Source organism: Mesoplodon densirostris, chromosome 16 (genome assembly GCF_025265405.1).
Source record: "Mesoplodon densirostris isolate mMesDen1 chromosome 16, mMesDen1 primary haplotype, whole genome shotgun sequence".
Taxonomy (NCBI): domain Eukaryota; kingdom Metazoa; phylum Chordata; class Mammalia; order Artiodactyla; family Ziphiidae; genus Mesoplodon; species Mesoplodon densirostris.
Genome location: NC_082676.1, coordinates 44,316,795 through 44,343,438, shown reverse-complemented (window position 1 = coordinate 44,343,438; position 26,644 = coordinate 44,316,795). Strand labels below are relative to the sequence as shown.

General features: G+C 57.0%; 3 protein-coding genes across 5 annotated transcripts; 1 reads left to right on the top strand and 2 right to left on the bottom strand.

Annotated features, from left to right (window-relative positions):
- Positions 1–485: 485 nt before the first annotated feature.
- Positions 486–10,461, bottom strand: ZNF668 (zinc finger protein 668). Of its 2 annotated transcripts, XM_060077871.1 has the most exons (4): positions 10,227–10,461; positions 5,638–5,695; positions 2,878–3,546; positions 486–2,446 (listed from the first exon to the last, which is right to left on the bottom strand). In XM_060077871.1, exons 3-4 carry the CDS (start codon positions 3,522–3,524, stop codon positions 1,234–1,236), a joined length of 1,860 nt encoding a protein of 619 aa, XP_059933854.1. In that variant the 5' UTR covers positions 3,525–3,546; positions 5,638–5,695; positions 10,227–10,461; the 3' UTR covers positions 486–1,233. The 2 variants fall into 2 exon arrangements, with proteins under 2 accessions (XP_059933854.1, XP_059933855.1); XM_060077872.1 differs by lacking the exon at positions 5,638–5,695.
- On the top strand, positions 10,383–19,754 carry ZNF646 (zinc finger protein 646). Of its 2 annotated transcripts, none has more exons than XM_060077870.1 (3): positions 10,383–10,802; positions 12,445–17,873; positions 19,188–19,754. In XM_060077870.1, exons 2-3 carry the CDS (start codon positions 12,527–12,529, stop codon positions 19,307–19,309), a joined length of 5,469 nt encoding a protein of 1,822 aa, XP_059933853.1. In that variant the 5' UTR covers positions 10,383–10,802; positions 12,445–12,526; the 3' UTR covers positions 19,310–19,754. The 2 variants fall into 2 exon arrangements, with proteins under 2 accessions (XP_059933853.1, XP_059933851.1); XM_060077868.1 differs by lacking the exon at positions 10,383–10,802 and adding an exon at positions 11,003–11,284.
- Positions 19,755–20,347: 593 nt separating this feature from the next.
- On the bottom strand, positions 20,348–25,142 carry PRSS53 (serine protease 53). The gene is made up of 10 exons (XM_060078826.1): positions 25,085–25,142; positions 23,873–23,893; positions 23,604–23,766; positions 23,013–23,275; positions 22,715–22,869; positions 22,352–22,571; positions 21,409–21,559; positions 21,080–21,324; positions 20,848–20,993; positions 20,348–20,626 (listed from the first exon to the last, which is right to left on the bottom strand). Exons 1-10 carry the CDS (start codon positions 25,140–25,142, stop codon positions 20,348–20,350), a joined length of 1,701 nt encoding a protein of 566 aa, XP_059934809.1.
- Positions 25,143–26,644: the final 1,502 nt, after the last annotated feature.

Below are 26,644 nucleotides of genomic sequence, written 5' to 3'. Positions count from 1 at the left end.
AGCGTATGGCTATAACTGTCAAATTATTTAACAGCCTACGTTTTTCCCGATTTGAATAATCATATTTATCATAAACTACATTCCCAGAAATAGTGAGGGCTGCTTTTGAACCCTCTCCCCCACTCTATTAATTAATTAATTCTTGTGTCAGTAATTTCCTGTTTTTATTCCAGTGCTTTGGTGTTTGATTATCTAGCGTGTCAAATACATCACTTCCACTGTTTTTTTGTCTTTGTTTGTTTTGGGCAGCACAGCATGCAGGATCTTAGTTCCCTGACCAGGGATCGAACCCTTGCCCCCTGCAGTGGAAGCACAGAGTTTTAACCACTGGACCGCCAGGGAAGTCCCCTCCACTGTTTTTAAATATATATATATTGCACAGGAATTTAGGATTTTCAAGTTTTGTTAAAACATTCTTTTGGATGGCAATGAACTTAAGGATTAAACTGGAGAATCAACATCCTTTAATAATATCTTTCCACTCAGCTACATGGTATATCTCCATTTAGTTAGGTCTTATATCCTTCAGGACAGAGATACTATTTTCTTCATACAGGGTTTGCATGTTTTTTGTGAGGTTTACTCCTTTGTAGTTTATGGGTTTTGTTGTTATTGTGAATGGGACCCCAAGTGTATTTTCTAATTTGTTATTGCAATTTGTGGGAAATATACTAACTTTGGGCCTCAGTTTATTATCTGCAAAAGGACAGAAGTAGAGCTACTCAGTAACAGGTCAAGTAAGTGTGGGCTAAACAAAGCGAAATAGATTTGTTCATTGCAGGACTTATCGATGACTTTAATGTACTTTGATCACCAAGAGTCTCCAAGAAGGGTACAGGAATTTCCTGTACTTACTTGACCATGGAACCCTTTGTCACAAGACATTCTGAAACATAGAGAAAACAGTGCACCCAAAGACCCTTCTAGTTTCTAATTTGTCAATCCAGGGATCTCCACTGAACCTTATCTGATGCCCAAACTCCCATTACTTACCCCCGACCAGAACACAGAAGACAACCCAGTGTCAAAGCGAATGCTTTAATGAGTGGTGCTCAGAGGGAGCCATGTCTCTCGGAGGCTGCTGCCAGCCTCCACTGTCCCCAGCTCTTTGTCAGGAAGGTGAGCTAGCTGCCTGGGGTGAAGGGATGGATCTGGAGTCTAAGAGTGAACTGAGGCAAAGGGAGGTTCAGGAAGCACCCTGTAGGGGCGGAGCTCCCAGCGGGGGCCTGGGACTCAGGCTGGCCCCTCTTCAGGCATTCCTAGCAAAGCCACGAGGGGCTCGAGGGGCGTGGGGGTCCCGATGGGCACAGGGTGGGTACGTTCGTGCTTGCGCAGGTCGCTGGCACTCAAGAAGGCCTTGGGGCAGTGGGAGCAAGTGTAGGGGCGCACAGAGCTGTGGGTGCGGCTGTGCTTGCGCAGCCCAGCCCGGTCTGAGAAGCTCTTGCCGCACTGGGTGCAGGGGAAGGGCCGGAGCTCTGGGTGTGAGCGCTCGTGCCGTCGCAGCAACGTCAGCGTGGAGAACGTCTCCTTGCACTCCCGGCATACAAACTGTGGTGGTTTCTCGTCCACCTCCTCACCCCCCACTTCGCCTGCCCCCCCCAAGGGACCAGGAGCCTCCCCAACCCCAGCATCTTGGCACTCCACGTGCTCCACCGTCATGCCCACCACTTGCCACTGGGTGGCCATCACACCACCCGATTCCGGAGGCAGCCCCAGCAGCCCTGCTGCAGGGTCCCCAAGCCCAGCCCCTGCTGCTGGGGCCGCTGAGCCCTCGCCTGCCACGCTGACCGGCAGCGCCAGCCCCACTACCAGCTCCTGCTGCGGGGGAGGCCCTGCGGCCTCGCTACTGCGATGAGTCCGCTCGTGCTTCCTCAGGCTTGACGAGACCACGAAGGACTTTCCGCAGGCGTTGCAGTGGAAGGGGCGCTCACCCGAGTGCACCCGGCTGTGCTTAGTGAGGCTGGCTCGCTCGGCGAAGGCTCGCCCGCACTCCTCACAGCGGAAGGGCCGCTGGCCGGAGTGCACCAGCGCGTGCCGCTTGAGGTCCCAGGACGCGACGAACGTCTTGTCACACTGCAGGCACTTGAACGGTCGGTCGCCTGTGTGCACCCGCCGATGCATGGCCAGGTCGGCCGGCTGCCGGAAGTCCTTGCCACACTTCTCGCAGCGGTAGGGCTTCACACCCTCGTGCGCCCGCTGGTGGCGCCGGAAGCTCGAGGGGTCGGAGAACATGCGGCCGCAGCGGGGGCAAAGGAAGGGCTTCTCGCCAGAGTGCGTGCGCTCGTGGCTCTGGTAGGAGCTGAGCTGCGTGAAGCCCTTGCCACAGGCCGGGCAGCGGTAGGGCTTTTGCGCCGCATGGATGCGCTGGTGGCATGTGAGCGAGGACGAGCGGGAGAAGCTCTTCCCGCACTCTGAGCAGAGGAAGGGGCGCTCGCCAGTGTGGGACCTGTGGGAGTGGAGAGGCCTGGAGTGAAGGTGGCAGCCCATCGCCCGACACCCGCTGCCTGTCTGTACTGTATGTTAGGGCCCCCTAACATCGCTGGGACCTTGGACCAATCCCCTAAGGGCTACAGGTCTGTACCTCAGAGTAAGAAACTTTCAGGCTGGGTGTCTAGGTGTTCTAGATCCATCTCTGCACTCAACAGACCCGGCCCCCCACTCGTACCTCCTGGGCAGCAGCCCAACTTCAAGCCCCGCCCCCTTCCTAGTCCAGGAACCCAGGCCAATCAGACCCCAGTTTCACCCTCCGCCCCCATAGCTCTGCCTCACTCACTTTCCCATTGGTTCCTTCCGATCTTTGGGACTCAACGCCTTCACGCTATTGGTGCGCTCTTCCCAACCCCTTCAGCTGCCCCCCACCCAGCCCAGCGCCCTCACCGCTCGTGGTTGCGGAGGTCCTTGAGTTCCGCGTAGGCCTTGCCGCAGCGCTCGCAGCTGTAGGGCCGCAGGCCTGCGTGTGTGCGCCGGTGCTTGCGGAACACCGAGGGGTCAGCGAAGCTCTTGCCACAGTCGGCGCAGGCGTAGGGCCTCTCGCCGGTGTGACCACGCTGGTGGATCTTGAGCTTGGAGAGCGCGCCATAGGCCTTGGGGCAGTGCGCGCAGCGGAAGGGCAACTCGCCGGCGTGCGAGGCCAGGTGCACGCGCAGGCACACGGGCTGCATGAAGCGGCGACCGCACTCGGGGCAAGGGAAGGGCTTCTCGCCTGTGTGGCTGCGCCCGTGACTGCGCAGCTCTGGTGCCGTTTTGTAGGCCTTGGGGCACAGCGGGCACGCATACGGCCGAGGCTTCGCTGCTGCACCTGATACCTTGTCCCCGCTGGCATCCTCCGCTTTGGGGTCTGTCTCTGGCTTCAGCTTTGCCTCGGCCACCTCCTCTGTGCAGTCTGCAGGCCCATGTGTGGCAGCATGGCGTGCTGCCCGGGGTGCATTTGGAAACGTCTTGGTACAGGACAGGCACTTATAGCGGCGGCCAGAGCGCTTGTAGCCAGGGGCTGGGGACCTCTCCTCCGAAGACTCTACCTCCATTGCCTGGATGGGCGGGGCTTCTCTGCAAGAGAGGCAAAGTTAGAAGCCACACCCCTTTCCAATTCTCCAAGGCCTGTCTCCTCACCAAAGCCCTCTGAGGCCTCAGAAGGAACTCTATCTTATCTGCATTTCCCACCCAGGATGCACATCCTTCCTCGCAAACATTCCTGTCTCTCTGCGCTCAAGTTTCCTCTCTGGTCTGTTCACTGATGAAAGGAGGTGGACCAGGTGACCTCAGAGGAACTAAGAGAGGAAGCCGGGATCATCGAAATGCCCACCTGCACTTCCCTCCCCAGCCTCTGAGCTTCTCCAAACCCTGTGGCATTCCCAGAAGGCCCAGGCTCTGTCCATCTCACCATCTTCCTTCTACAGCTCAGAATCCAAGACCTGTGCAAGGCTGCAGACACGGAGGCTACCTAGATGTGGGTCTGGCCTGAAGGTCTCCAAGTGCTCAGGAAAGACAGAGATAGGTCCAGAAGAAGGCAGAGCCAGTGGGCTAAATGTGGTGATTGGCACCATCTGTCTGGAAGGGATAGGTCCCCAGCGTATGTATTTTTGTCTTTCCCCTCTGGTTGGTTAGCTTTCAGAGGCAGCAACTGTTTACACAGAATTCTGGCCTTGCACAGCTGTAAGGTGCTCCACCCCAGATAGGAATCCTGGTCCACCCTCTGCTCTGGAATGGGTCTTTGGTTCTTGCTCCCATAACTCTGGTAATGGGAAGTTCAATTACTCTCAAAGCAGCTTGAGCCATTGCTAGCAGAAGTTAGAAGTCTCTGTCTCATACTCAATGTATCTGCTCTGGCCTGGCCTCCTGGGACACCCACTCTAGCTATGGCCCCTTCTTTCTCTGTTCAGAGCCCAGACAGCCTCCACCCAGCTGCTCCTGCAGATCATGGCTGGGAGGAAATAGGATTAACAGCTGCATTAGTCTTAACACCAGCTCATCCTCCCTGGGGGATGAAGGGAAGAGGATTACAGCAGATCCACTTAAGATGCAGCAGCTGCTGGGGCAGCCAGGGTGGGGGGAAGGACAATGTTATAGAGAGGGGAGGGGAGCCAGGTGTGTCCAAAAGATGGGCTGGGAGGTAGGAGGTTTGTATTCTAGCACTCCTTTCTAGGCCTGTTTCCTCATCTGTATACCTCAGGGGTTGGTGTCTTCTAAGTTATGACCCAGGGAGGATGCAGGAGTCCCCGGGTGATTGGCAAGGGCTGCATCTTTAGAATCAGCACCCTTCTGCCTGGTGGCCCTGCCTCAATCTCCCACCCCTACACACACAATCTAGTGTGCACAGGCAGCCGGAGTCTTCTCTCCAAGGTACCATGTGATGCTCTGTCCCCTGCTCAAGAATTTTTCATGGCTTCCATCACACCATGCAAGTTCCCAGGTCCTTCCTGGCTGTTATGAATCCTACCAATCCTTCCTTTGAGCCTTACTTCCCAAAGGAAGGTCTTGCATCTCCCCTTTGGTTTCTGGCCTATATCCCACACAGCTATGTTCTACCCTCAGCTTGGTTTTTTCACTTTCCCCACTAAATCCTAGGGCTGGAAGGTGAGTTAAAGGGCTTGAGGCCCAGCCTTCTCCAGGGCTTGAATTCCACCTAGTTTCTAGGGAATCTGCCTATCCTTGGATGAGGCCCTCACTACCTCCTTTCTAGACCATCTCTGGACAGTCTGATAAAGTTTCCTTAATAAAAATGATAGCCTGGGACTTCCCTGGTGGCTCAGTGGATAAGACTCTGTGCTCCCAATGCAGGGGGCCCGGGTTCCATCCCTGGTCAGGGAACTAGATCCCACATGCATGCCACAATTTAGAGTTTACATGCCACAACTAAGGAGCCTGCCTGCCACAACTAAGACCTGGTGCAACCAAATAAATAAATAAATATTTAAAAAAAGAAAATGATAGCTCACATTTACCGGGCACTTGCTAAACAATAGGCAACATCCTAACCTTTTTACATGTATTAACTTACTTGCACTTCATGTCAGCACCATGAAAAAAGTTCTGTTATTACCCCCTTTCACAGATAAGGGAACTGAGGCCCAGAGAAACAATTTACCATTGTCGTTAAGTGCAGTCTCCGAAGCCAAACTGCGTGGCTTCGAATCTTACCTTCCTCACTTCCTAGCTGTGCAATTTACTTCATGCCGTAGGACCTCAGTTTTCTCATCTGAAAAAAGGGAGGTAATAACACTACTTACCTCACAGGGCTGGGCGAGGGCTGAATGAGATAAGAATAATTACTGCCCTCAATTACTGAATCTTCTCAGAGCCAGAAACCTTGCTGAGTGTGCAACCTTATTTAATTCTCTCATAGGTTCCTGAGATAGGGATTATTGTCCTCATTTTACAGAGGAGTAAACTGAGTCTCTGAGAAGGTTAGTGATTAACCTATGGTCACATACCTAGTAACTCATGCAGCTGAGACTTGAATCCAGGTGTTTAATTCGCCTTGAGTAGTTGGGCCCTCCCAGACTTATCTGCTACCTGGGCCAGCCCCACGATGACCAGAACCCTGAGCTCAGGTTACACCTTGGTCTCCTCTCATTCCTGTAGAAGTCCCTGGAGACCAGAGCCAGCACCCTTTATGTTTCTGTTTCCCTCTCAGAGGGCTGGACCCGTGGGTTCCAAGCTCTGGGCCTCAGTCTTCCCATCTGTGAGCCAGAAACCAGGTAGGTGGAGGGGTAAATCCCTCCTCCTAAGGCACTTCCCAGGGGAAATAGTAGGGGCGTGTCAGGCACAAGCTCCATAAAGAATGAAGGGTCAGGTAGGCTAGGCCCCTGTCTAAAACCCCTCCATTGGGAATTCCCTGGTGGTCCAGTGGTTAAGAATCTGCCTTCCAAAGCAGGGGACGTGGGTTTGATTCCTAGTCGGGAAAGTAAGATCCCTCATGCCACGGGGCAACTAAGCCCGTGTATCACAACTAGAGAAGCCTGCATGCCACGACAAAGACCCAGTGCAACCAAAAAAAGAAGTATTAAAAAAACACAAAAACCCATCGTCAGGGGCTTCCCTGGTGGCGCAGTGGTTGAGAGTCCGCCTACCAATGCAGGGGACACGGGTTCGTGCCCTGGTCCGGGAAGATCCCACATGCCACGGAGCGGCTGGGCCCATAAGCCATGGCCGCTGAGCCTGTGCTCCGCAATGGGAGAGGCCACAACAGCGTGAGGCCCATGTACTGCAAAAAAAAAAAACAAACCCATCATCAGCTCTTCACTTCCCTGTTCACGGAGGACTCTTCCACCCACCACTCCCTAGAGTGATTCTGTGAACTCCCTGCATGAAAATAATCATGCAGGGAGCATGGGGTAGGACTCAGAAATCTATTCTAAACATGCTTTCTGGGTCATTCCAACTAACACTCATTTAAGAACCTTAGGTTTTCAGGGCCTCCCTGGTGGCGCAGTGGTTAAGAGTCCGCCTGCCGATGCAGGGGATACGGGTTCGTGCCCCGGTCTGGGAGGATCCCATATGCTGCGGAGCGGCTGGGCCCGTGAGCCATGGCCGCTGGGCCTGCGCATCCGGAGCCTGTGCTCCGCAACGGGAGAGGCCACAACAGTGAGAGGCCCACATACCGCAAAAAGAAAAAAAAAAAAAAGAACCTTAGGTTTTCAGAAGCTTCTAGGAGAGAGGCATTTTTTTTTTTTTTGCGGTACGCGGGCCTCTGACTGTTGTGGCCTCTCCCGTTGCGGAGCACAGGCTCCGGACGCGCACGCTCAGCGGCCGTGGCTCACGGGCCCAGCCGCTCCGCGGCATGTGGGATCTTCCTGGACCGGGGCACGAACCCACGTCCCCTGCATCGGTAGGCAGACTCTCAACCACTGCGCCACCAGGGAAGCCCCAGGGAAGCCCTCCAACTAACACTCATTTAAGAACCTTAGGTTTTCAGAAGCTTCTAGGAGAGAGGCATTTTTAATACACCTCTTTTTCAGATGTGGAGATTAAGGCCTCCGTAAGGGAAAAAACTTACATAAGGACACATAGCTAGTCAAGGAGCCCAGACTCAAACACGAGTCTTCAGGTCCCTGGGCTGGGCTCTTTCTCTACCAGTCTTCATTTACTTAAGGTTTATTAGCCAAATCATGAGACTTTCCACTGCTCCCAGGACAAAGACCAATATCTTTTCCATGGCAAGCAAGGCCCTGAACTATCTAACTCCTGCCTATCCTATCTCCCACTCCTCTCCCCTTGGCTCACTAGGCTCTACCCACACAGGCTCCCCCTTTTTCCCCTCAAAGACTTAAATTCCTTCCCATCTCAGGGACTCTGCACTAGTAGTTTCCTCTGCTAGAAACATTATTTCCGAGGGTCTTTGTGTAGCTATCTCTTTGATTCCATTTGGGTCTCAGCTCCCTGTCACCTCCTTAAAGAGGGCTTTCCTGACCACCTTTCTTAATGCTATCTGCACCCCTGCTAATCACTCTCTATCCCCCTCCTGTTTAATTTCCTTCATGTTGCTCATCTGGATAACATTCCTTGCAAATTTACCATGGGCCAAGTATCATTCTAAGCATTTTATGTGTGCTACTCAAGCTAAGCCTCACGATGGCCTAGGAGTCTGTTATGGATGAATGTGCGCATGCATGGAAGAAAGGCCATGTGAGAACTTAGACAGAAGGTGGCCACATACGATCCAAGAAAGGAGCCTTCACCAGGAACTGAATTGGCCGGCACCTTGATCTTGGACACCTCAACCTCCAAACGATGAGAAATAAATTTCTGTTGTGCCCCCCAGTCTGTTATGTTGTTGTTTTTTTTTTTTTTTTTGGCGGTACGCGGGCCTCTCACTGCTGTGGCCTCTCCCGTTGCGGAGCACAGGCTCCGGACGCGCAGGCTCAGCGGCCATGGCTCACGGACCCAGCCGCTCCGCGGCACGAACCCACGTCCCCCGCATCGGCAGGCGGACTCTCAACCACTGCGCCACCAGGGAAGCCCTGTTATGTTTTGTTGTTGTTGTTGTTGTTATGGTAGCCCAAACAGACTAAGTTAAATGGTATTATTTTCCCCCCATTTTTCAGACAAGGATACTGAGGCACACAGAAGTGAAGAAACTAGTCATAGTCACAGCCAATACTCAAAGCCAGGTGGTCTGCCTCCCAAACTTCTGTCCTCTGTCCCCTGCTTATTGCTTTGCTAGCACTTATACATTTTATGGTTCAGTTGTTAATTCTCTGTCTCCAGCTTGAGAGTCTAGGCTGGCAAAGAGCCAGGAACCTTTATTATTCTGTATCCTCTACACATAGAACCATGCTTGGTGCCCAAAACAAACTGAACAAATCAACCTCCGAGGCAGTATTTGAACCCAGGTCTATAGCCTCTGCCTCCTCCATAGTAGGAGTTTGTAAGAATGTCGGTCAACAACTATTTAGTAACTGAATTTCTCTGCTTCTCCAAGTTCACAGGGTCCAAATATCGCCCCCAGTACCCCACAGTGGATTCATTGCTCTGGTGAGGGAGGCTTGTCTTTGTCTTTGTTTACTACTGAATTTAGGGGGCGGGAGACGTCCTGCTGCATGAACAGGCTCTAAATGCCAGGGATGCAGAGATTTAATTCCCAGAGTTTAGAACCCTGCGGGCAGTGATGAGGTGAAAAGCCACTTTTTATCCTCTCTGCACCTCAGTCTCCCCACCTCTAAACAAGTAGTTACCAATAGGCCTCACAGGCCATGAGAGATCCGGTGAGACGGCAGATGGGGAACTGTGAACCATGCAGAGATAAGAACTAATCATCTCCTAGGCATCCAATCTGGTCAGTCCACAACCTAATCCCAACCCACTTTTCCAGCCTCAGCTCCAGAGGCAGTGTGCCCCTTCCGACTGCGACCTTAGCTCCAGCCACAATTCTCAAACTTCACCACCTAAATACATCTCCATATGCAGTTCCCTCTGCTTTCTCCCGTGGGAAAACTCTTTTGCATCTTTCAAATACCTGCTTCCCCAGTGCCCTCAGGAATACTTAATAGACTATAGAGGTAAGAGCGCCATGGCTCTCTGGGCCTCAGTTTCCTCATCAGTAAAATGAGGTCTCTGAGGCATGTGGGAGTTTTAAGGTCGTTAGAGCCGAAAGCTGCGGAAACATTGCGCATTCTCGCTCCCTGCAACTGTCTACGTGTCGAAGCCCCCGGCAGATAGACAGCCCCGCAGGGCAGGGCCCTGGGCTGCCTCTTCTCAGGAAAAGCCCTGGGAAAACGTGGAATCGGAGAACGTGGCAAGAAGGAGTGAACGAAGGATGACAGAATGAACAAATGAATGGACCGAAGGCCATACTTTGGACAAAGGCCGGCAAGATGGCGTTCTCTAGGACCGCGGGAGGGGCGGCCAGGACCTCGACCGGGGAGGGGGGCCGCCGGCGCCGGGGACCGTGCTTGGAGGGCCGCACGCCTGGGACAAAAGCCCGCAACATGGCGGGCTCTAGGACCCTCGTGCGCGCACGGCGCAAGGCGGGCGGCCGTGCCGCCCGAGCCCAGGCGTCTGCTGCAGCCGGTCCGCCGGGACAGCCGGCGGGTTCTAGGACCCGCTGGGCCCAGAGCCCGCCCGCCCGCGCCCTCCCGGGGCCGCACTCCTCCCGCCCCGCCCGCGCCGCTCGCGCCAGGACAACCCCATCTGCCCTCTGCACCCACAGGGAAACTGAGGCCCGCTCGGATTGCGTCCGCAGTGGGACTGCCCGGGGGTCCCTGCGGCTTCCCGCCGGCATTTCCTACCTGAACAGACTGGGGCTGGTTCTGTGGCGTCAACGGCAGCTCCTCTCACCGACGGAGCTCGGGACACAGCCAGGGAGCGGCAGGCACTAGGACCCGGCTTGGGGGTGGAGGGAGGGACGGGAGGCGGGGCCGGCGAGCGGAAGTGGAAGGGAGCTTTTCCCGCTAGGGAGGAAGGCAAAGTTTATCCGAGCACCCCCCCCAGCCGAAGGTGGCGGAGAAACACCTTGCAGGGGGTCTCTGTGGGTGCTAATGACAGAGGACACCGGAATAGGTTTACGGGATGCACCGGCTATTGCTAGCCTAGGGATAGATCACCGTGAACTAGAAGGTGGGAGGACAGAAAGGCCATGCCCAAGATTTGTAGTACCTAAATCCGCTTATATTCCACAACATTTCCCTTAATAGCAAGGAGTAAATGACGCTCCCTTCAATTGTCTTTAGAAGTTTTACAAGAAGCCCCAGGAAAAGTCGCCAAAATACTGAGGCCAGGGCTGCAGAACCCTTTTTATCCTCTTCTGCGCTCAGCCAATATGCACCGGAACGATTTTAGCGGCTCTTCCCGGAAGTGTGGCTAAGGTTAGTGCATAACGACACAGCTCTTTGACCTACGTGGGCGGGGTCAGAGTCGCGCGTTAGCCGCTTCTCATTTAGCACCGGAAATGTGTCTGTGTAGAACCGGTGCTTGGAGGCGGGACAGAAGCGTTTTTAAGGCGGAAGTTTCGCGGGGAAGCTTTTGCGGCTAGGACACTTCCTGTTTCCTAGTAACAATAGGAAGTGTCCGCGGAGCTGGGGGGTAGACTGCTGGCTCGTGCCAGCTGCGCCTTCTTTCCTCTACGTCCTTCCTTCTCCCCCTCTCCTTTCCCTCTTTCCCTCCCCTGCCACCGCCCAGGAGCCCTGGCAGAGTGTGCGTGTGTGGGAGCTCGAGAGCCCCTCCACAACCACCCCTTGGGGCGCGCGGCTGCAGTTAGGGTGAGGGTCCCAGTGCGCAGGCGCATTCCCGTTCGCGGTCCCCAGCGGACGCACCCGCGGCGGGAACGAGAAGGGGCCACCGGTGTGAGGTAGGGGTCCTAAGAGAAAACTGGCCGAGGAGATGAGTGAGGCAAGAGGACCTTATTGGTGGTTGATTAGGAGAGGCGACTCTTGAGCGAAGGGGCTTTGTGAAGTGAGAATTCTGGGAGCAGGTTCAGTAAGGGGGTTTAGAGTCGGAGATAGGAGTTGTATTGGGGTCCCAAGGGAGTGAACAGTCAGAGTCAGAGAAGGCCAAGGTGTTGTAGGAGGCATGGGGGCCTGCCATGGAGAGAGCAAGGGCTTTGGAAAGAAGATTGTCTGAGTCAAACGGGCTGGCTTGTGTGTAAACTGGGATAGCAGGCACTGCAGTGTGTTGTGAGGACTAAGTGACATAACGAATATTCTTTACTTAGCACAGTGCCTGACACATGGTAATGCTTAGGTAGCACGTGTTGCTGTTGTCATCAGTATTATGAGAGAAGGTAGAAGAAAAAATGAGAAGGGATGGAGAGGCGTAGGAAAGATAAAGGTTGGGGGTGAAGAACCAGAAAGGAGATGAAATTTCCAAGATGGAAGATCGTTTGGAATCCGGGGAACCCAAAAGAGTCTTTCAGAAAGGTGACTTTGTGACCCTGAAAGGAATAGGGCAGGTGGGGGAGCAAGCCAGCCCTTTCTCTGAAGGGGGCCTCTCACCTCACCTCTCAGGTCCGAGGCTGTCAACTGAAGAAAGAAGCTGCTTTTTCCATGCCTCTAGGCTACTCTTTAGCTGAGGGGTGAAGGAGGGAGGATTGGACTTACCTTATAGAAGGTCCTAGGAGAGGTACAGGTTTCCTTTTAAGATGTCGTAGAAGTTAGGTTGTTTCAGATTTATAGAGAGCAGAGGGTTAGGGACAGGAAGGCTTTTGGGATTTGGTCTGAAGACAGAATAATAGGTTTGTGATCAGAGGTAGGTTGCATTCCTTTAGATGTCAGTTTCCTTATCTATACCTCCAGAGATGAGTCAGGCCTAGAGGAGCTCCCATGTTTGGGGAGCTTGTATGCAGGGAAGTATTAAATGATGGTGCTTCCAGAATAGATCCAGTAGAGAGCAGGTCTCTGGGCATTGCTGCTTGGGGAACCCATCTGTGCCCTCTGGTGAACTTGTTGCTCATAGAACTAGAGGCAAAGTTAATTCAGGCCTTCCTTCTGACCACTGCCCCCCTGTTCCTAGGACTTGGACCCTCCACCAGAGGAAGATGCTGCTGCCACCTGCCTGCTCTTCCTGAACCTTCAGGTTTCTGCCACACTGCCCCATGGAGGACACGCCCACCTCACTCAGCTGCTCTGACTGTCAGCGCCACTTTCCTAGCCTCCCAGAACTGTCACGGCACCGAGAACTGCTCCATCCATCTTCCAACCAGGACAGTGAGGAGGCTGACAGCATCCCTCGGCCCTACCGCTGTCAGCAGTGTGGGCGGGGCTATCGTCACCCAGGGAGCCTGGTCAACCACCGCCGGACCCACGAGACTGGCCTTTTCCCCTGTACCACCTGTGGCAAGGACTTCACCAATCCCATGGCCCTCAAGAGCCACATGAGGACTCATGCTCCTGAAGGCCACCGGCGGCGCAGGCCTCCGCGCTCCAAGGAAGCCACTCCATGCCTCCAGGGGGAGACAGTGTCCACTGACTCCTGGGGCCAGAGGCTTGGCCCTGAGGAAGGCTGGGAAAACCAGAAGAAACATACTGAAGAGACATCTGGCTGTGAATCTGGGCCAGACCCTAGGGCAGCTCTGGGCACTTGGGAAGATCCACCCACCAGACAAAGAGAAGGCTGGGAAAGCCAGCCAGATCCTGAGGAAGGCACAGAGGGCTGGGGGCCCACCACCAACTCTGCCAGAGACCCACTGCTCCCCACCCCGGCCAGCAGTCTCCTTAGCAATTTGGAACAGTATTTGGCTGAATCAGTAGTGAATTTCACAGCGGGCCAGGAGCCCACCCAGTCGCCTCCTGCTGAGGAGGAGCGGCGGTACAAGTGCAGTCAATGTGGCAAGACCTACAAGCATGCCGGGAGCCTCACCAACCACCGCCAGAGCCACACCCTGGGCGTCTACCCTTGTGCCATCTGCTTCAAGGAGTTCTCTAACCTCATGGCTCTGAAAAATCACTCCCGACTCCATGCCCAGTATCGGCCTTACCAGTGTCCCCACTGCCCCCGCGCCTTCCGGCTCCCCCGAGAGCTGCTGGAACACCAGCAATCCCATGAGGGTGAAAGTCAGGAGCGGCTGTGGGAAGAGAAAGGGATGCCCACCACCAATGGGCACACAGACGAGAGCAGCCGGGACCAGCTCCCTGGTACACAGATGCTGAATGGCTCTGGGGAGCTGAGCACCTCTGGGGAGCTGGAAGATAGCAGCCTAGAGGAGTACCGGCCATTCCACTGTGGGGACTGTGGCCGTACCTACCGCCATGCTGGGAGCCTCATCAACCATCGGAAGAGCCACCAGACAGGTGTCTACCCCTGCTCCATATGTTCCAAGCAGCTGTTCAACGCAGCTGCCCTCAAAAACCACGTGCGGGCTCATCACAGACCCCGGCAAGGAGCCGGAGAGGATGGGCAGCCATCAGTACTGCCAGCTCCCCTGCCGCTGGCTGAGGCCACCCACAAAGAGAAGGAGGTCCCCACCACCACCCTGGACCACCGCCCTTATAAGTGCAATGAGTGTGGTCGGGCTTACCGGCACCGGGGGAGCCTGGTGAACCACCGCCATAGCCATCGGACAGGAGAGTACCAGTGCTCACTCTGTCCCCGCAAGTACCCCAACCTCATGGCCCTGCGCAACCACGTGCGGGTACACTGCAAGGCTGCTCGCCGCAGCACAGGCCCAGGGGCCGAGGGTTCCCTCGGTCGCCGCAAGGTGGAGCTCCCAGCTGACCCAGTGGGAGCAGAGGCAGCCCCCCGTTCAGATCAGGGACCTGGGTGCAGACGTGAAGAGGGGGCCACTGATGTCCCGCCAGCAGCAGATAGGACCGCGCCACAGATGTGTAGCCTGGGTGGCCTGCTCTTTGAAGACGCTGAGAGTCTTGAACGTCACAGCCGGAGCCATGGGGAAGGGGAGGATGTCAGGACCGAGACCAGGGGGGCGTCACCTCCTCGGGCGTTTGCCTGCCGAGACTGTGGAAAGAGCTATCGCCACTCAGGCAGCCTCATCAATCACCGGCAGACCCACCAGACGGGAGACTTCAGTTGCGGGGCCTGCGCCAAGCACTTCCACACCGTGGCCGCCATGAAGAACCACATGCGCCGCCACAGTCGGCGGCGGAGCAGGCGGCACCGGAGGCGGGCTGGCAGTGCTGGCGGTGGGGGAGGAGCTGAACTCCCGTCAGGCAGGAGCTGGGCCCCAGAGCTGGTGGGAGACGGTGAAGGCCTGAGCCGTCCCCAAGACCCTTCAAGGCAAAGTCTGAGTGGAGCCGAAGGCAACGTGGAAAGTGATGGGAGCTGTTTGCAGGCTGCAGCTGAAAGGGACAAATGTGGGCTTGAGAGGGATGAGGCCTGTTTCCAGGGTGATAAAGAGAGCAGCGGCACTGAGGAAGGACTGGAAAGGAAGGAGGCCTGTTTCCTTGACAACTTGGACATCCCAGGCGATGAGGAGAGCAATGGGACTCGCTTCTGTGGTGGCCTCCCTGGGGTGGAGGAAGACCAGAAACCAGCCCCTGGCCAGCCCAGCTCCCCTTCCCACTCTGCCAGAGCTGCCACTGGCTGGCAAGCTGAGGTCTCCCACACGTGTCCTGACTGTGGGCATTCTTTCCCCCACGCCGCTGGCCTGCTGAGCCACAGGCCCTGCCACCCACCGGGCATCTATCAGTGCTCCCTCTGCCCGAAGGAGTTTGAGTCCCTGCCTGCCCTGCGCAGCCACTTCCAGAGCCACGGGCCCGGGGAGGCAGCCTCCGCACAGCCCTTCCTCTGCTGCCTCTGCGGCATGATCTTCCCTGGGCGGGCTGGCTACAGGCGTCACCGGCGCCAGGCTCATGACTCCTGTGGTACGACTGAGGGCTCAGAGGAGGAGGGGGAAGAGGAAGGAGCAGCAGGGGCAGCCTCCACCCATAGCCCCCCACTGCAGCTCTCGGAAGCAGAACTGCTGAATCAGCTGCAGCGGGAGGTCGAGGCCCTGGATGGCGCCGGGTATGGGCACATCTGTGGCTGCTGCGGTCAGACCTACGATGACCTGGGCAGCCTGGAGCGACACCACCAAAGCCAGAGTTCTGGGAACACCGATGGTGAGGTTCCCAGCCTCATTCATCACCCGGGAGAGTCAGGTGATGCCACGGGGATGGTTGCAGATGGCACCTTTGAGGGCACGGTGACCTCTTTTTCTGGGGAGGGTGGAGACACAAAGTCTGGAGAGGGAGTAGGTGCCATGCTTGCAGACAGCCTTTGTATGCAGGGTGGGGAAAGTTCTCTGGAGACCCAGCCCCGCCCTTTCCGCTGCAACCAGTGCGGCAAGACCTATCGCCATGGGGGCAGCCTGGTGAACCACCGCAAGATCCACCAGACCGGAGACTTCATCTGCCCCGTCTGCTCCCGCTGCTACCCCAACCTGGCTGCCTATCGCAATCATCTGCGAAACCACCCGCGCTGCAAAGGCTCTGAGCCCCAGGTGGGGCCCGTTCCAGAGGCAGGAGACAGCAGTGAGCCCCAGAACATGGCAGAGGAGGGCCTCGGGCAGGCAGAAGTGGAGAAGTTCCAGAAAGAACTTAAAGTGGAGCCCCTGGAGGAGGTGGCGGGGGTGAAGGAAGAGGCCTGGGAGGAGACCACTGTGAAGGGGGAGGAAATGGAGCCGAGGTTGGAGACCGCAGAGAAGGGCTGCCAGACTGAAGCCAGCTCTGAGCGGCCCTTCAGCTGCGAGGTGTGCGGCCGGTCCTACAAGCACGCCGGCAGCCTCATCAATCACCGGCAGAGCCACCAGACCGGCCACTTTGGCTGCCAGGCCTGCTCCAAAGGCTTCTCAAACCTCATGTCCCTCAAGAACCACCGGCGCATCCACGCGGATCCCCGGCGTTTCCGCTGCGCCGAATGTGGGAAGGCCTTCCGCCTGCGGAAGCAGCTGGCCAGCCACCAGCGGGTCCACATGGAGCGCGGTGGGGCTGGGGGCTCCCGCAAGCTGCCCCGGGAAGATCGGCCCTTTCGCTGTGGGCAGTGTGGGCGGACCTACCGCCACGCCGGCAGCCTCCTGAACCACAGGCGTAGCCACGAGACGGGCCAGTATAGCTGTCCCGCCTGCCCCAAGACCTACTCCAACCGCATGGCCCTGAAGGACCACCAGAGGCTGCACTCGGAGAGCCGGCGGCGCCGAGCTGCGCGGTCCCGGCGGGCAGCTGTGCGCTGCGCCCTCTGCGGCCGGGGCTTCCCTGGCCGGGGATCTCTGGAGCGGCACCTGCGAGAGCATGAGGAGGAGACGAAAGGGGGTCAGGGAGGCCCAAACGGCACCGAGGGCGGTGAGGGGAACCTGGTCGATGACCAGGGACTAGAGGACAGGTGTTGCGGTCCTGGGTCGGTACCCCTGCTGGAGGCCGGAGTCGTGAGGCCAGCGGAGCAGAGTCTGAGCCCCCTCGAGGCAGCAGGTTTAGAAGGCACAGAGCCAATGTCCTGGGGCACGGGGAAAGCAGATGGGCTGCGAGGAGACAGAGGACCGGTGAATCATGATGGAGATTGGGTTTCTGGGGGTCCCGTACCAACCAAGCCGGAAGACGAGTCAGGGGACAGTGTCCCCAGGAGTCCTTGCCACCTTGGCAATGGCCAGCCCAATGGACCTAGTCTGATTCCCATGGATAGCTGGGACAGTGGAGACAGCAGCCCTCGGCCTCAGCTGGAGAGCCACTCCTTTTCCTGCAGCCCTTGTGGCAAGACCTCCTGCCAGTCGGAAGGGCCCTTGAACCACCACAACACCCACAAGACAGACCGTCACTATTGCCTGCTCTGCTCCAAGGAGTTCTTGAATCCTGTGGCCACCAAGAGCCAGAGCCACAACCACATGGCTGCCCAGACCTTTGCCTGCCCTGACTGTGGCAAGGCCTTTCGGTCCCACCATGAACTCGCCAGCCACCTGCTGACTCATGCCAGGGGCCTCAGTCAGGTGTCGCCCCAGATGGAGGCCAGAGGTCCCAAAGCTGGGGCTGTGGAGGATGAGGTGGATCTCCCTGGTCAAGTCCGGAAGGCCCCATCAGAACCCCCCAGGGCCCCAGGAGAGAATGCCGGGAGAGCTAATGGAGGCCAAGGCGTCAGGTCCGCAGCGGCTGTGGACGAGGAGCGGCCCTTCCGCTGTGCCCAGTGTGGGCGTTCCTACCGCCATGCCGGTAGCCTGCTGAACCACCAGAAGGCCCACACCACTGGACTGTATCCCTGCTCCCTCTGCCCCAAACTTCTACCCAACCTGCTGTCCCTCAAGAACCACGGCAGGACCCACACGGACCCCAAGCGCCACCGCTGCAGCGTCTGTGGCAAGGCCTTCCGGACAGCTGCCCGGCTGGAGGGCCACGGGCGGGTCCACGCACCCCGGGAGGGGCCCTTCACCTGCCCCCACTGTCCCCGCCACTTCCGCCGCCGCATCAGCTTCCTGCAGCACCAGCAGCAGCACCAGGAGGAGTGGACAGTGGCCAGCTCTGGTACGGGGGCATGAATGGGCTTGGGCAGAGGATTGGAGGGTCCCAGAGGAGGCGGGCACACAGTAGAGGGTAAAAACTGGCCCCAAGGGGAGCAAGGAGTGAGAGGATCACTTGGATTCCAGGAGGTGGCCAGGGCTGGGATGTAGAGAAAGCTAGTTTGCAGATGCTGCCTTTTGAGTGGCTGAGATCTGAACCCCTGGGGGCTACCTTACCCCAAGGTGAATAGGTAGCCTGGTGGGTTGGGGTAGTTGGGGGTGGTAGGGAGTGGTCAGGGGCAGAGGCAGCTGCCGGGGCTCCTCTGCTGTGCCGGAGCCAGAGAGGAATGGTCTTTTTGTTTTCGGAGGGGAGGTAGCTGGGTACCACCTGGCTGCTGCATCCGGAAACTCCCCTGATCCAGCCAGTTAAGTAATGATTTCCAGAGAACAAGATGGTCTAGGTTCTGCTCTTCCCTAGAGTAGGCAAGGAGGCAGGGAAAAAGGAAGGGGGCATGGGAGGTGCCCCCAGACTGTGCCTTCCATGCTGACCTGGTCGGGGAACAGTGTCATTAGCTGGCACCCAGCTCCCTGTCCCTGTTTCCCCAAATCTTGTCTCTGCTCCCCCTCCTCTTTTCTTGGAAACTAGACCCTTGGCCCTTTCCCACCTGTGTTGGCCCACGTTTCTTCTCCTTCCCTTTATTCAACCTTCTTTTCTCTCTGCTGCGCATTTCCTTTTTGGGATCCAACCCTTTCCACCTGCACACCCGCCTCCCCGCTGGCACACCTTTAACTGGAGGACTGAGTCACAGATAATTGTTTCTTTGAAGCCAGGCCCAGCTATAGCAACAACAGTTATCAGCCCCTATTTCCCATCCTCTGTCAAGGGGAATCCCAGGGAAAGACACCTCCGCCCAGCCTTGCTGGAGGACGAGGCTACGGAGGAGTGGGAGAGCCTGTTCCCTCAGCAAGTCCTGGGCTTGCTCTCCACCTCCCCTAGGGATCTGTAGCCCTTCTCCCAGGGCCCCTTCCATTTAGTGGCCCCCAAAGTGGGTGTCCCTGAGATGGTGGGCCCCTTGACCAGAGATTGTCAGGGCAGGAGGGGTGGGTGGTGAGATTCCCCTGAGAGTTCTGATAAGATGGCTTTCAGGATAAAAGATTTCTCGTGACCCCAAGGGAATGAGTGAGGAGCTAGTTAACCAGGTCTGGGGAAATAACTGGGAGTTCTCACACAGGCCTTGGGGGCAGGGGCTGTGGGGAATGGCCTGCAGGGCTAGGGAGGGGGAGGGGTACAAGGTGTGTGGGGTTTGTGCCCTCAGTCGCCTTGTCTCTCTCTCCCCAGGAACCCCAAAGGCACCAGCGGCGGGCAGAGGGGACTTGTCATTGCCCCCTCCACCCACCCCCACGACCCCACTCCTGGACCCTTCACCCCAGTGGCCTGCAGACCTCAGCTTCTCCCTCTGAAATTCAAGTTTCCAAAGATCAGAATACGGGGTAGGGGGAGGGCAGGTTGTAGGGAAAGGCTTGATCTCGTTGTTTTGCTCAGGAGTAGTTTGGGCATCCCCAGCTCTCTTCTCCTCTCCTCCTGCAAAGAGGACCCAGATCTGGCTTCTTTCCCACGGAGGGGGTGAGATGTTCCTCCCGTCCTGTCCTTCAAGGACCTCCTTTCCCCTGCCTTTGTCACCATGCTCTTCCCTGTGACCAGCCCTGCAAGAAACCCAGTGCCAGGCTCTGCAGCCAGGCCACCCTCACCAGCCAGATTCCAACACTCGGGAGAGGCAGATTCAGAGAGAGCCATGGGTGGGAATGTTGCCTGTGGAAGGGGGGAGCCTTTTACTACAATTTGTAATTTATTTTCTAAAGTCTATTTTGTAACAATTTATTTAAGTTTAAAAAAACAGGAAAATTGCTTCCCCCTAAAAAAGAAATTTTCAAAGTACATGGCTGGCGTGGTTGTATCTGAGGGGATGACGAATAGAGAAAGCTGGGGATGCCTGCGTTGGACTGCAGAGCTGGACGTGGAGGGGGCATCCACAGGGGAGGTCTCCCTGTCCTGCAGAGGGGAGCGGGGGCAGCTGTCGGTCGGGGCAGGCTCCTTCCCAGAGCCCATTGCGCTGTCGGGCCTGCCCCAGTGGGGGACGGGGTTGGAGGGGGATGGCAGAGGGGCAGGGGCAGTGACGCAGGAATTGCCTCACTATGACTGCAGCGTCCCAGAGCCACCTGTCAACAGCCGGCTGGCTGGCCTGTCAGGGAGAGGAAGGAGGGTGGGGCTGGCCTCGTCCTCACAGCTTCCCTCCCTTCCTCCCTTAGAGGAGGAGGAAGGAGGCGCTCCTCAGCCCCCATGACAGATGAGAAAAGTGAGGTCGGAAGAGGTTGAGAGGCGTGCTCTCCCAGTCAAACAATGACAAGAGCCAGAATTTGAATCCAGATGGGTCCGTCCACTGCTCCACTCTACCCAGGGCAGTTAGAGGTGGGTCAGGCCAGACCCTGCCCTGCCTTGCCTCAGGTCGAGAGAGAAGGTGTCTGCGGAGGCAGTGTTGGCAGGAGGCCCCAGGGCCACATACTGTTGTTAGCTGGGCAGCTTTCAGGCTCGGCCTCAGGCCCTGGCTTCTCAGCGAAGTAGACCTGCCATTCCAAACTGTTGACCCAGTTCTCGTAGGTGGGGAGCATTGTAAAGATGGCAGGCCTTGCCGGGCCTTCGCAGGCATCTCCGAAGCTGTGCAGCCCAGCCAGGAACCATGTGCCCCTCACTTGGTGCACCAGCGGTGCCCCCGACAGGCCCTGTCAGGGGTCAGGGGACACCAGTGACTTCCTCCTCTCCCTAGGCAGCTTCACGGGGCAGAAGGGGCTGAGGCCGGGGCTGGGGGCCTGGCTGTTTGGGAGCCAGTTGGCAGAAAGGCTGAGTTTCAGTGAGAGGTCTGAGGCCAAGTCTGGCAGAAGGACTGTTCATGAGTGGCAGTGTGAGGGGTCTGTGGGGTGAGGACAGGGGGAGTGGGGCTCACCTCACAGCCGGGCGGCTCACCCACAGCACTGGTGCACACCATCCGTGGCAGAATGGGGGCTCTGTCGCTCCCAAGGGCTGCGTGCAGGCGGCTACAGGCCCTGGGCCCCAGGAGGGTCACAGGCACTGTCTGAGGGGAGCTGGTGCCTGCAGGGCGATGGAGAAGACCCAGCTGCTGCCTCGGCCTCTAGGCTAGATGCACAGCTGCTGGTGGCCCTGTCCTACCTACATACCTGCTCCTTGGCGGGCTAGCCCCAGGACCCAGCCGTGTCCCCCATCAGGCAGGCGGTGGTCCGCGTAGGGCAGGCAGAGGGGCCGCAGGCTGGAGCCCAGTGTTACGGGCTGGGCCAGCAGCAGGAGGGCCAGGTCATAGCCCCCCTCTGGGTGGCTATACATCCCATGCAAGATGACTTTCTTCAGGCCCCGCTCCTCTGGTCCGGCCCCCAGGCTTACAGTCCATTCCTCTGGGGTCTGGCGCCTGTGCAAGGACAGCATTGACAGCACTGGGTGGCAGGGCTGCCAGCAAGGGTGGGGGCACAAAGGCAAGGGAGACGGGACTCACCCAATGAAGCAGTGGGCAGCAGTCAGCACCACCTCCTCTGACACCAGGGCTCCGCCACAGGCCAGCTTCCCTTGGTGCTTCAGCCTGGCGTCCCAGGGCCGTGGGGAGGGAGCTTCTGCCTGGGGGCCTTCTTTCCTCAAGGATCCACAGGCTGAAACAGGGATTACATCATCATCTGCCTTCCTGCTAAGTGCTCACTGCGTGCCAGGCCCTGTGCTAAGCGCTTCCCATGTGCTATCAACCATCTTCACAATATCCTTTTAAGTTGAATCTTGGTTACCCTAATTACCGAAGGTAACCAAAGTTCCAGAGGGGTTAAGTGACTTTCTAGCTCAGTAACCACAGGCAAATAGCCAACTTGAGATTCAAAACCCAGGGCCTAAGCTTTTAAATCTGATGGTCCAGGATCATGGGAGTGGCCTGCTCATCATTCCCTACCCCGCCTGTCTGCACCCTCTGGGCCTGGAGTGGCCCCAGAACTCCTGGCTCACTGGTGCTTCTCTTAACATCAAGATAGAGCTTCCGCCTCAGGAATTATTTTGCATGCAGTTTGCATGTTAGTCACTTATTGCCAGAACTAATGCCCCACTGAGTGGGAGCCCTGCCCTCTCCAATCCCATGGAGTTCCTGCTTGGAAACTTGAAGCCTGCCCCAAAACCTTCAGCCAGATTGCAGAAATTCCTCGTCTTACCTAAACCCCAAATTCATAAAGTTCCAAAGCATCTATGCCTCTTAGCCGTAAATGGAGCTGTTCCCATCCTGGGGGCTGAAAGGGGCCTTATAAGCCCCCTCATAAGCCCCTGGCAGCGTGTGGATACCCTGTATCAGTTTTCTATTCTGAGCTGAAATTTGTTCCACTGTGGCTTCCACCTGCTGCCCAGAAGTCATGCAGCCCTGGGGGGAGGTCCCCCAACGTCCCGCTCCTGACACCCGCTGCTCATACCTACACAGCTGTCCTCATCACTGATCTCTGGGGTCTCAGGGTCCTGGGCTAGGAAGGCTGCCCCCTGAGCTTGAGCCTGGAGCCAGGAGCTGTGAGCAGCCGTGTTGATCAGCAGCACAGGAGTGTCTTCCTGGGCACAGTCTGTTGCAAAACTGATGATCCCAGCTTGAACCCAGTGTCCGTCAGGTTCGCGGCACAGCACGGGGCTCCCGGAATCGCCCTGGAGCCGGGCAGTGTTGTCAAGGACAGACACCTGACCCCCAGCCCTGGGCGGACACCCTCTACGTGTGGTCCTTCCACCAGTCCCTGAGGATTGAGTGCCCAGCCCCCTCCCGTTCCCTTCCCTTGTCCTCCCCCTCAGACCTGACAGGGCCCCTGCACTCCGGGCTGGGGACCTCCACACAGCATCCCAGGCCGGGCCGGGCTGGCCAGCTGCCGCTGGTGCAAGCGGTTGTAGAGACAGTTACACGTGGGGCGGCTGATCAGACGCAGGCGTATATTCCGTAGGGCCCTGGGAACTGGCCAAAGAGAGGGGGTTGGGGCTGGAGTCTGGGCTCAGAGGAGCAAGGGAGACCGGGAACGGGGACAGTTGGCAGCTGAGGCTGTGTGACCTTGGGCAAGCAGAGTGCCCCTCTGGGCTCCAGCCTGGGCCAGCACTTACCGTCATTGTCCTGATCCCAGCCAGCGGCCCAGCAGTCGGTCCCAAAGGGGAAGCGATGGGCAGGTTGAGGCAAGCAGAGGGGTGTGTGGGCCACGGGGTGGGCGAGCCGTAGCAGGGCCAGGTCCGAGCCCTGGCTGTAGTGCTTATAGGCCCTGGGCAGCTGCAGAGCCGTCACCCCCACCTCCTCAGCCCCTGGGCTCAGCCCCTCATGCTTCAGAGAACCCAGGACAACTGACCAGGAGTGCAGTTCTGTGACTTTCACCCTGGAAGTGGGGGGGGACAAGACCCAGGCATTGAATGCAAAGGGGGACGGTGACACCATGGCAGACAGCACAAAGTGGGTGAAAGATGGACAGAAAACCTGTGGCTTTAAGCAAGGTCCATCCTTCTCCCAACTCAGTTGCCTCATTTGTAAGGCTTCTACCATGAAGGGCTGTTAAGATTAACTTGATAGTATGTACCCGGCACATGGCATATTTTTAATAAATGGTACTTTGTTACTCTAGGGGCAGGGCTCAGTCTTGAGGGGCTTGGGGACAAATCATTCAGCCCCAAAGCCAGAAACCCTGTTTGACCACAGCCGTGACTCACTTTTCGAAGCAGTGGGCCGCAGTGAGGACCCAGCTTTCCGCCACCAGGGACCCGCTGCAGATGTGGGCCCCCTGCCTCCTCACACTGGCCTGCCATGGCCACTCGCCAGGCACTGTGTTGCCCTCCTGAGGTGTGAGGGGGCCAGGGCCACGCTGCCCGCATGCTGTGGAGAGGTGGGGGTCAGGCTGACAGCAGGCCCCTGTCCTGCCCTCACCCCTGGCCCGACCCAGACCCAAGTAAGGCCCAGGCCCCACGGCCCCAGAGCTTACCACGCGGAGCTGCTTGAAGACCTGGGAAGAGAGAGACACAGGTGAGCCTTGGGGCAGGGAGCCTTACCTGCCTGGCCCAGCCTTGGTGGAGGGAACAGGTTTGGGGGGATTGGCGTGGGTTGCTGTTATGACTCTATGGCTACCTCACCAGCCCCTCCCAGAATGAAAATATTTATATGAGATCAAGAAACAGCTTTTATTGGAAGCTATTCAGAGTGTACACTCAAAGTCATTAATTCTCCTGCCTCAGCTGTGCTCAGCACTCCTGGGCCTGAGCGGCAGGGCCTGGGGTTCAGCTTGGGACCAGGCCAAGCCTCCTCCAGGCCGCAGAACCCCCAACTCCTGCCCCCACCGCTGAGTCAGAGAGGCGGTCTGTGCATGTGGAGAGCATTAGCTTAATTGTGCCCTGCGCTGCGGAGGCCTAAGAGGAATAATTAGAGGCCTGTATCACGTCCAAGTTGGGGAGGGCATCAAGAGATTGAGACTCGGGCTTCCCTGGTGGCGCGGTGGTTGAGAGTCCGCCTGCCGATGCAGGGGACACGGGTTCGTGCCCCAGTCCGGGAAGATCCCACATGCCGCGGAGCGGCTGGGCCCGTGAGCCATGGCCGCTGAGCCTGCGCGTCCGGAGCCTGTGCTCCGCAACGGGAGAGGCCACAGCAGTGAGAGGCCCACGTACCGCAAAAAAAAAAAAAAAAAAAAAAAGAAAGAGATTGAGACTCACCCCGCCCCCTGTTCTGACGACTCGGGCTCCGCCACCTTTCCAGAAACCACCAGAAACTACCAAAGGGTCCCCTGCCCTGCCTCTTCCCCATCACAGGCACACACACAAACACACCCATTGAACATCTGCTCCAGGAGAGACAGGACGTATGTAAAGGTGGGGAGACTGAGGCCACAGAGCCCCAGAACTTGCCTAAGGTCATTCTGGAAGTAGAGGGGCAGACGGGGCCACAGGGCGTACACACAAGCATAATGACAGTTCCTGCAGACAACGACTATAATCCAGCCCAAGGAAATCATACCCATTTGGACACAGGCGGCCACATACCCCTCCCCCCACACACACAGCTGGACACGGTTACGTTGCCACAGGCTGACTGTGGCCTCCTGGGCAGGCTCTCTCTCACACACCAAGCTGCAGGGGGCTGCTGGGGTAGAGGACAGCCCCTGAACCCCACCATACCGCCTCCTCCCCAAACACGGGTGACTCACCCTCTATGAAGACCACGGCTCCCAGGATGAGCAGCCTCAGTCCCCAGCTCCCCTTCATGCTGCTCCAAGCCACTCTGCCGCCTGTGCTCTAGGTCTCCCTAGCTCCACCTCTGCTCCACTCCCAACTTGCTAGGAGTTAGGTGTCATTGCTTTTCCTGGGCTGGAAGGGAGCCAGCAGTTTCCAGCTCTGGGGCTGTGGCTGTGTGACCCTGGGCTGTTCACCGCCTCTCCCTGGGCCTCAGCCTTGGCCACACTGCCTGGGTTCAAATCCCAGTTCCCCCTAACACGTGAGTGACCTTGGACAGTTAGCCCGTTTGTGCCTTGACTGAAGAACTCCAAACTATTGAGTGTAAAAGTGCTTAGACTGAAGCCTAGCAGAGTAAACTTGCTCCCAAGCGTGGGAGCTGTCCTACTGGAACAGGTGAAGGGCTTGGTGGGCAGGCCTTCCCCAGTTCGCACTCTCCATTTCAGCTTCCTTCCCAGGCCTGGGTCCAAATGGGTTTCATTTATCTTCTGTTTTGATTCAGAGGCAGGGTGTACAGGGCTAGGTGTCAAGGGGCCAGGCTGTCTGCTTCTTGCTGGCTACGAGACTAGCAAATCTCAATGCCTCTCTGCCACCTTCCCGGGAAACAGGGTTACATGGTGCCCACCTTCCTAACAGGTGTTGGAAGACTCAATTAGGAGGGAGGAACACTCAGGGTGCATCCTTTTCCTCTTCCTGACTTCTAACTCAGAACAGACCAGACTGTTCAGGGACCCTGACCCCAACTCAGAGGCAGCTGTGGCTCCAGTTAAGAACATAAGACACCAGAGCCATACGGCCCTGGTGGATTCAAGTCCTGAGGGCTCCCTAACCCCCTCCCCCAAACTAGCTGTGTGATCTTGGGCAAATTACTTAGCCTCTCTGAACCTCAGTCTCCTCATCAAGATATACAGCCAGCCCTCTGTAGCCACAGGTTCCACATCTGCAGATTCAACCAACTGCAGATCCAAAAAAAAAAAAAAAAAAAAAATCCAGGGCTTCCCTGGTGGCGCTTCTAGGGCTTCCCTGGTTGAGAGTCCGCCTGCCGATGCAGGGGACGTGGGTTTGTGCCCCAGTCCGGGAAGATTCCACGTGCCGCGGAGCAGCTGGGCCCGTGAGCCATGGCCGCGGAGCCTACGTGTCCAGAGCCTGTGCTCCGCAACGGGAGAGGCCACAACAGTGAGAGGTCCGCGTACTGCAAAAAAACCCCAAAAAACAAAACAAACAAACAAACAAAAAACCAGAAAGTTCCAAAAAACAAAACTTGAGTTTACTGCTTACCAACAACTAGGTACCTAGCATTCACATTGTATTTACAACTATTTACATTGTATTAAATATTATAAGTAATCTAGAGATGACTAAAAAGTATATCTTAAAGTATATGGGAGGGTGTGTGTAGGTTATATGCAAATAGTACGCCATTAAATTAAATTATTTATTTATTTATTTATTTATTTTGGCTGCACTGCGCAGCTTGCAGTGGGATCTTAGTTCCCCTACCAGGGATTGAACCCGGGCCCACGGCAGTGAAAGTT

Coding starts and splice junctions, on each gene's coding strand:
- ZNF668 (XM_060077871.1), bottom strand. CDS start 3,524: ATGGAGGTAGAGTCTTCGGAGGAGAGGTCCCCAGCCCCTGGCTACAAG. Junction 2,447..2,877: donor GACCTCCGCAACCACGAGCG/GTGAGGGCGCTG, acceptor CCACTCCCACAG/GTCCCACACTGGCGAGCGCC.
- ZNF646 (XM_060077870.1), top strand. CDS start 12,527: ATGGAGGACACGCCCACCTCACTCAGCTGCTCTGACTGTCAGCGCCAC. Junction 17,874..19,187: donor GTGGACAGTGGCCAGCTCTG/GTACGGGGGCAT, acceptor CTCTCTCCCCAG/GAACCCCAAAGGCACCAGCG.
- PRSS53 (XM_060078826.1), bottom strand. CDS start 25,142: ATGAAGGGGAGCTGGGGACTGAGGCTGCTCATCCTGGGAGCCGTGGTC. Junction 22,870..23,012: donor CTGGGATCAGGACAATGACG/GTAAGTGCTGGC, acceptor CTCTTTGGCCAG/TTCCCAGGGCCCTACGGAAT. Junction 22,572..22,714: donor GAGTGCAGGGGCCCTGTCAG/GTCTGAGGGGGA, acceptor GCCCGGCTCCAG/GGCGATTCCGGGAGCCCCGT.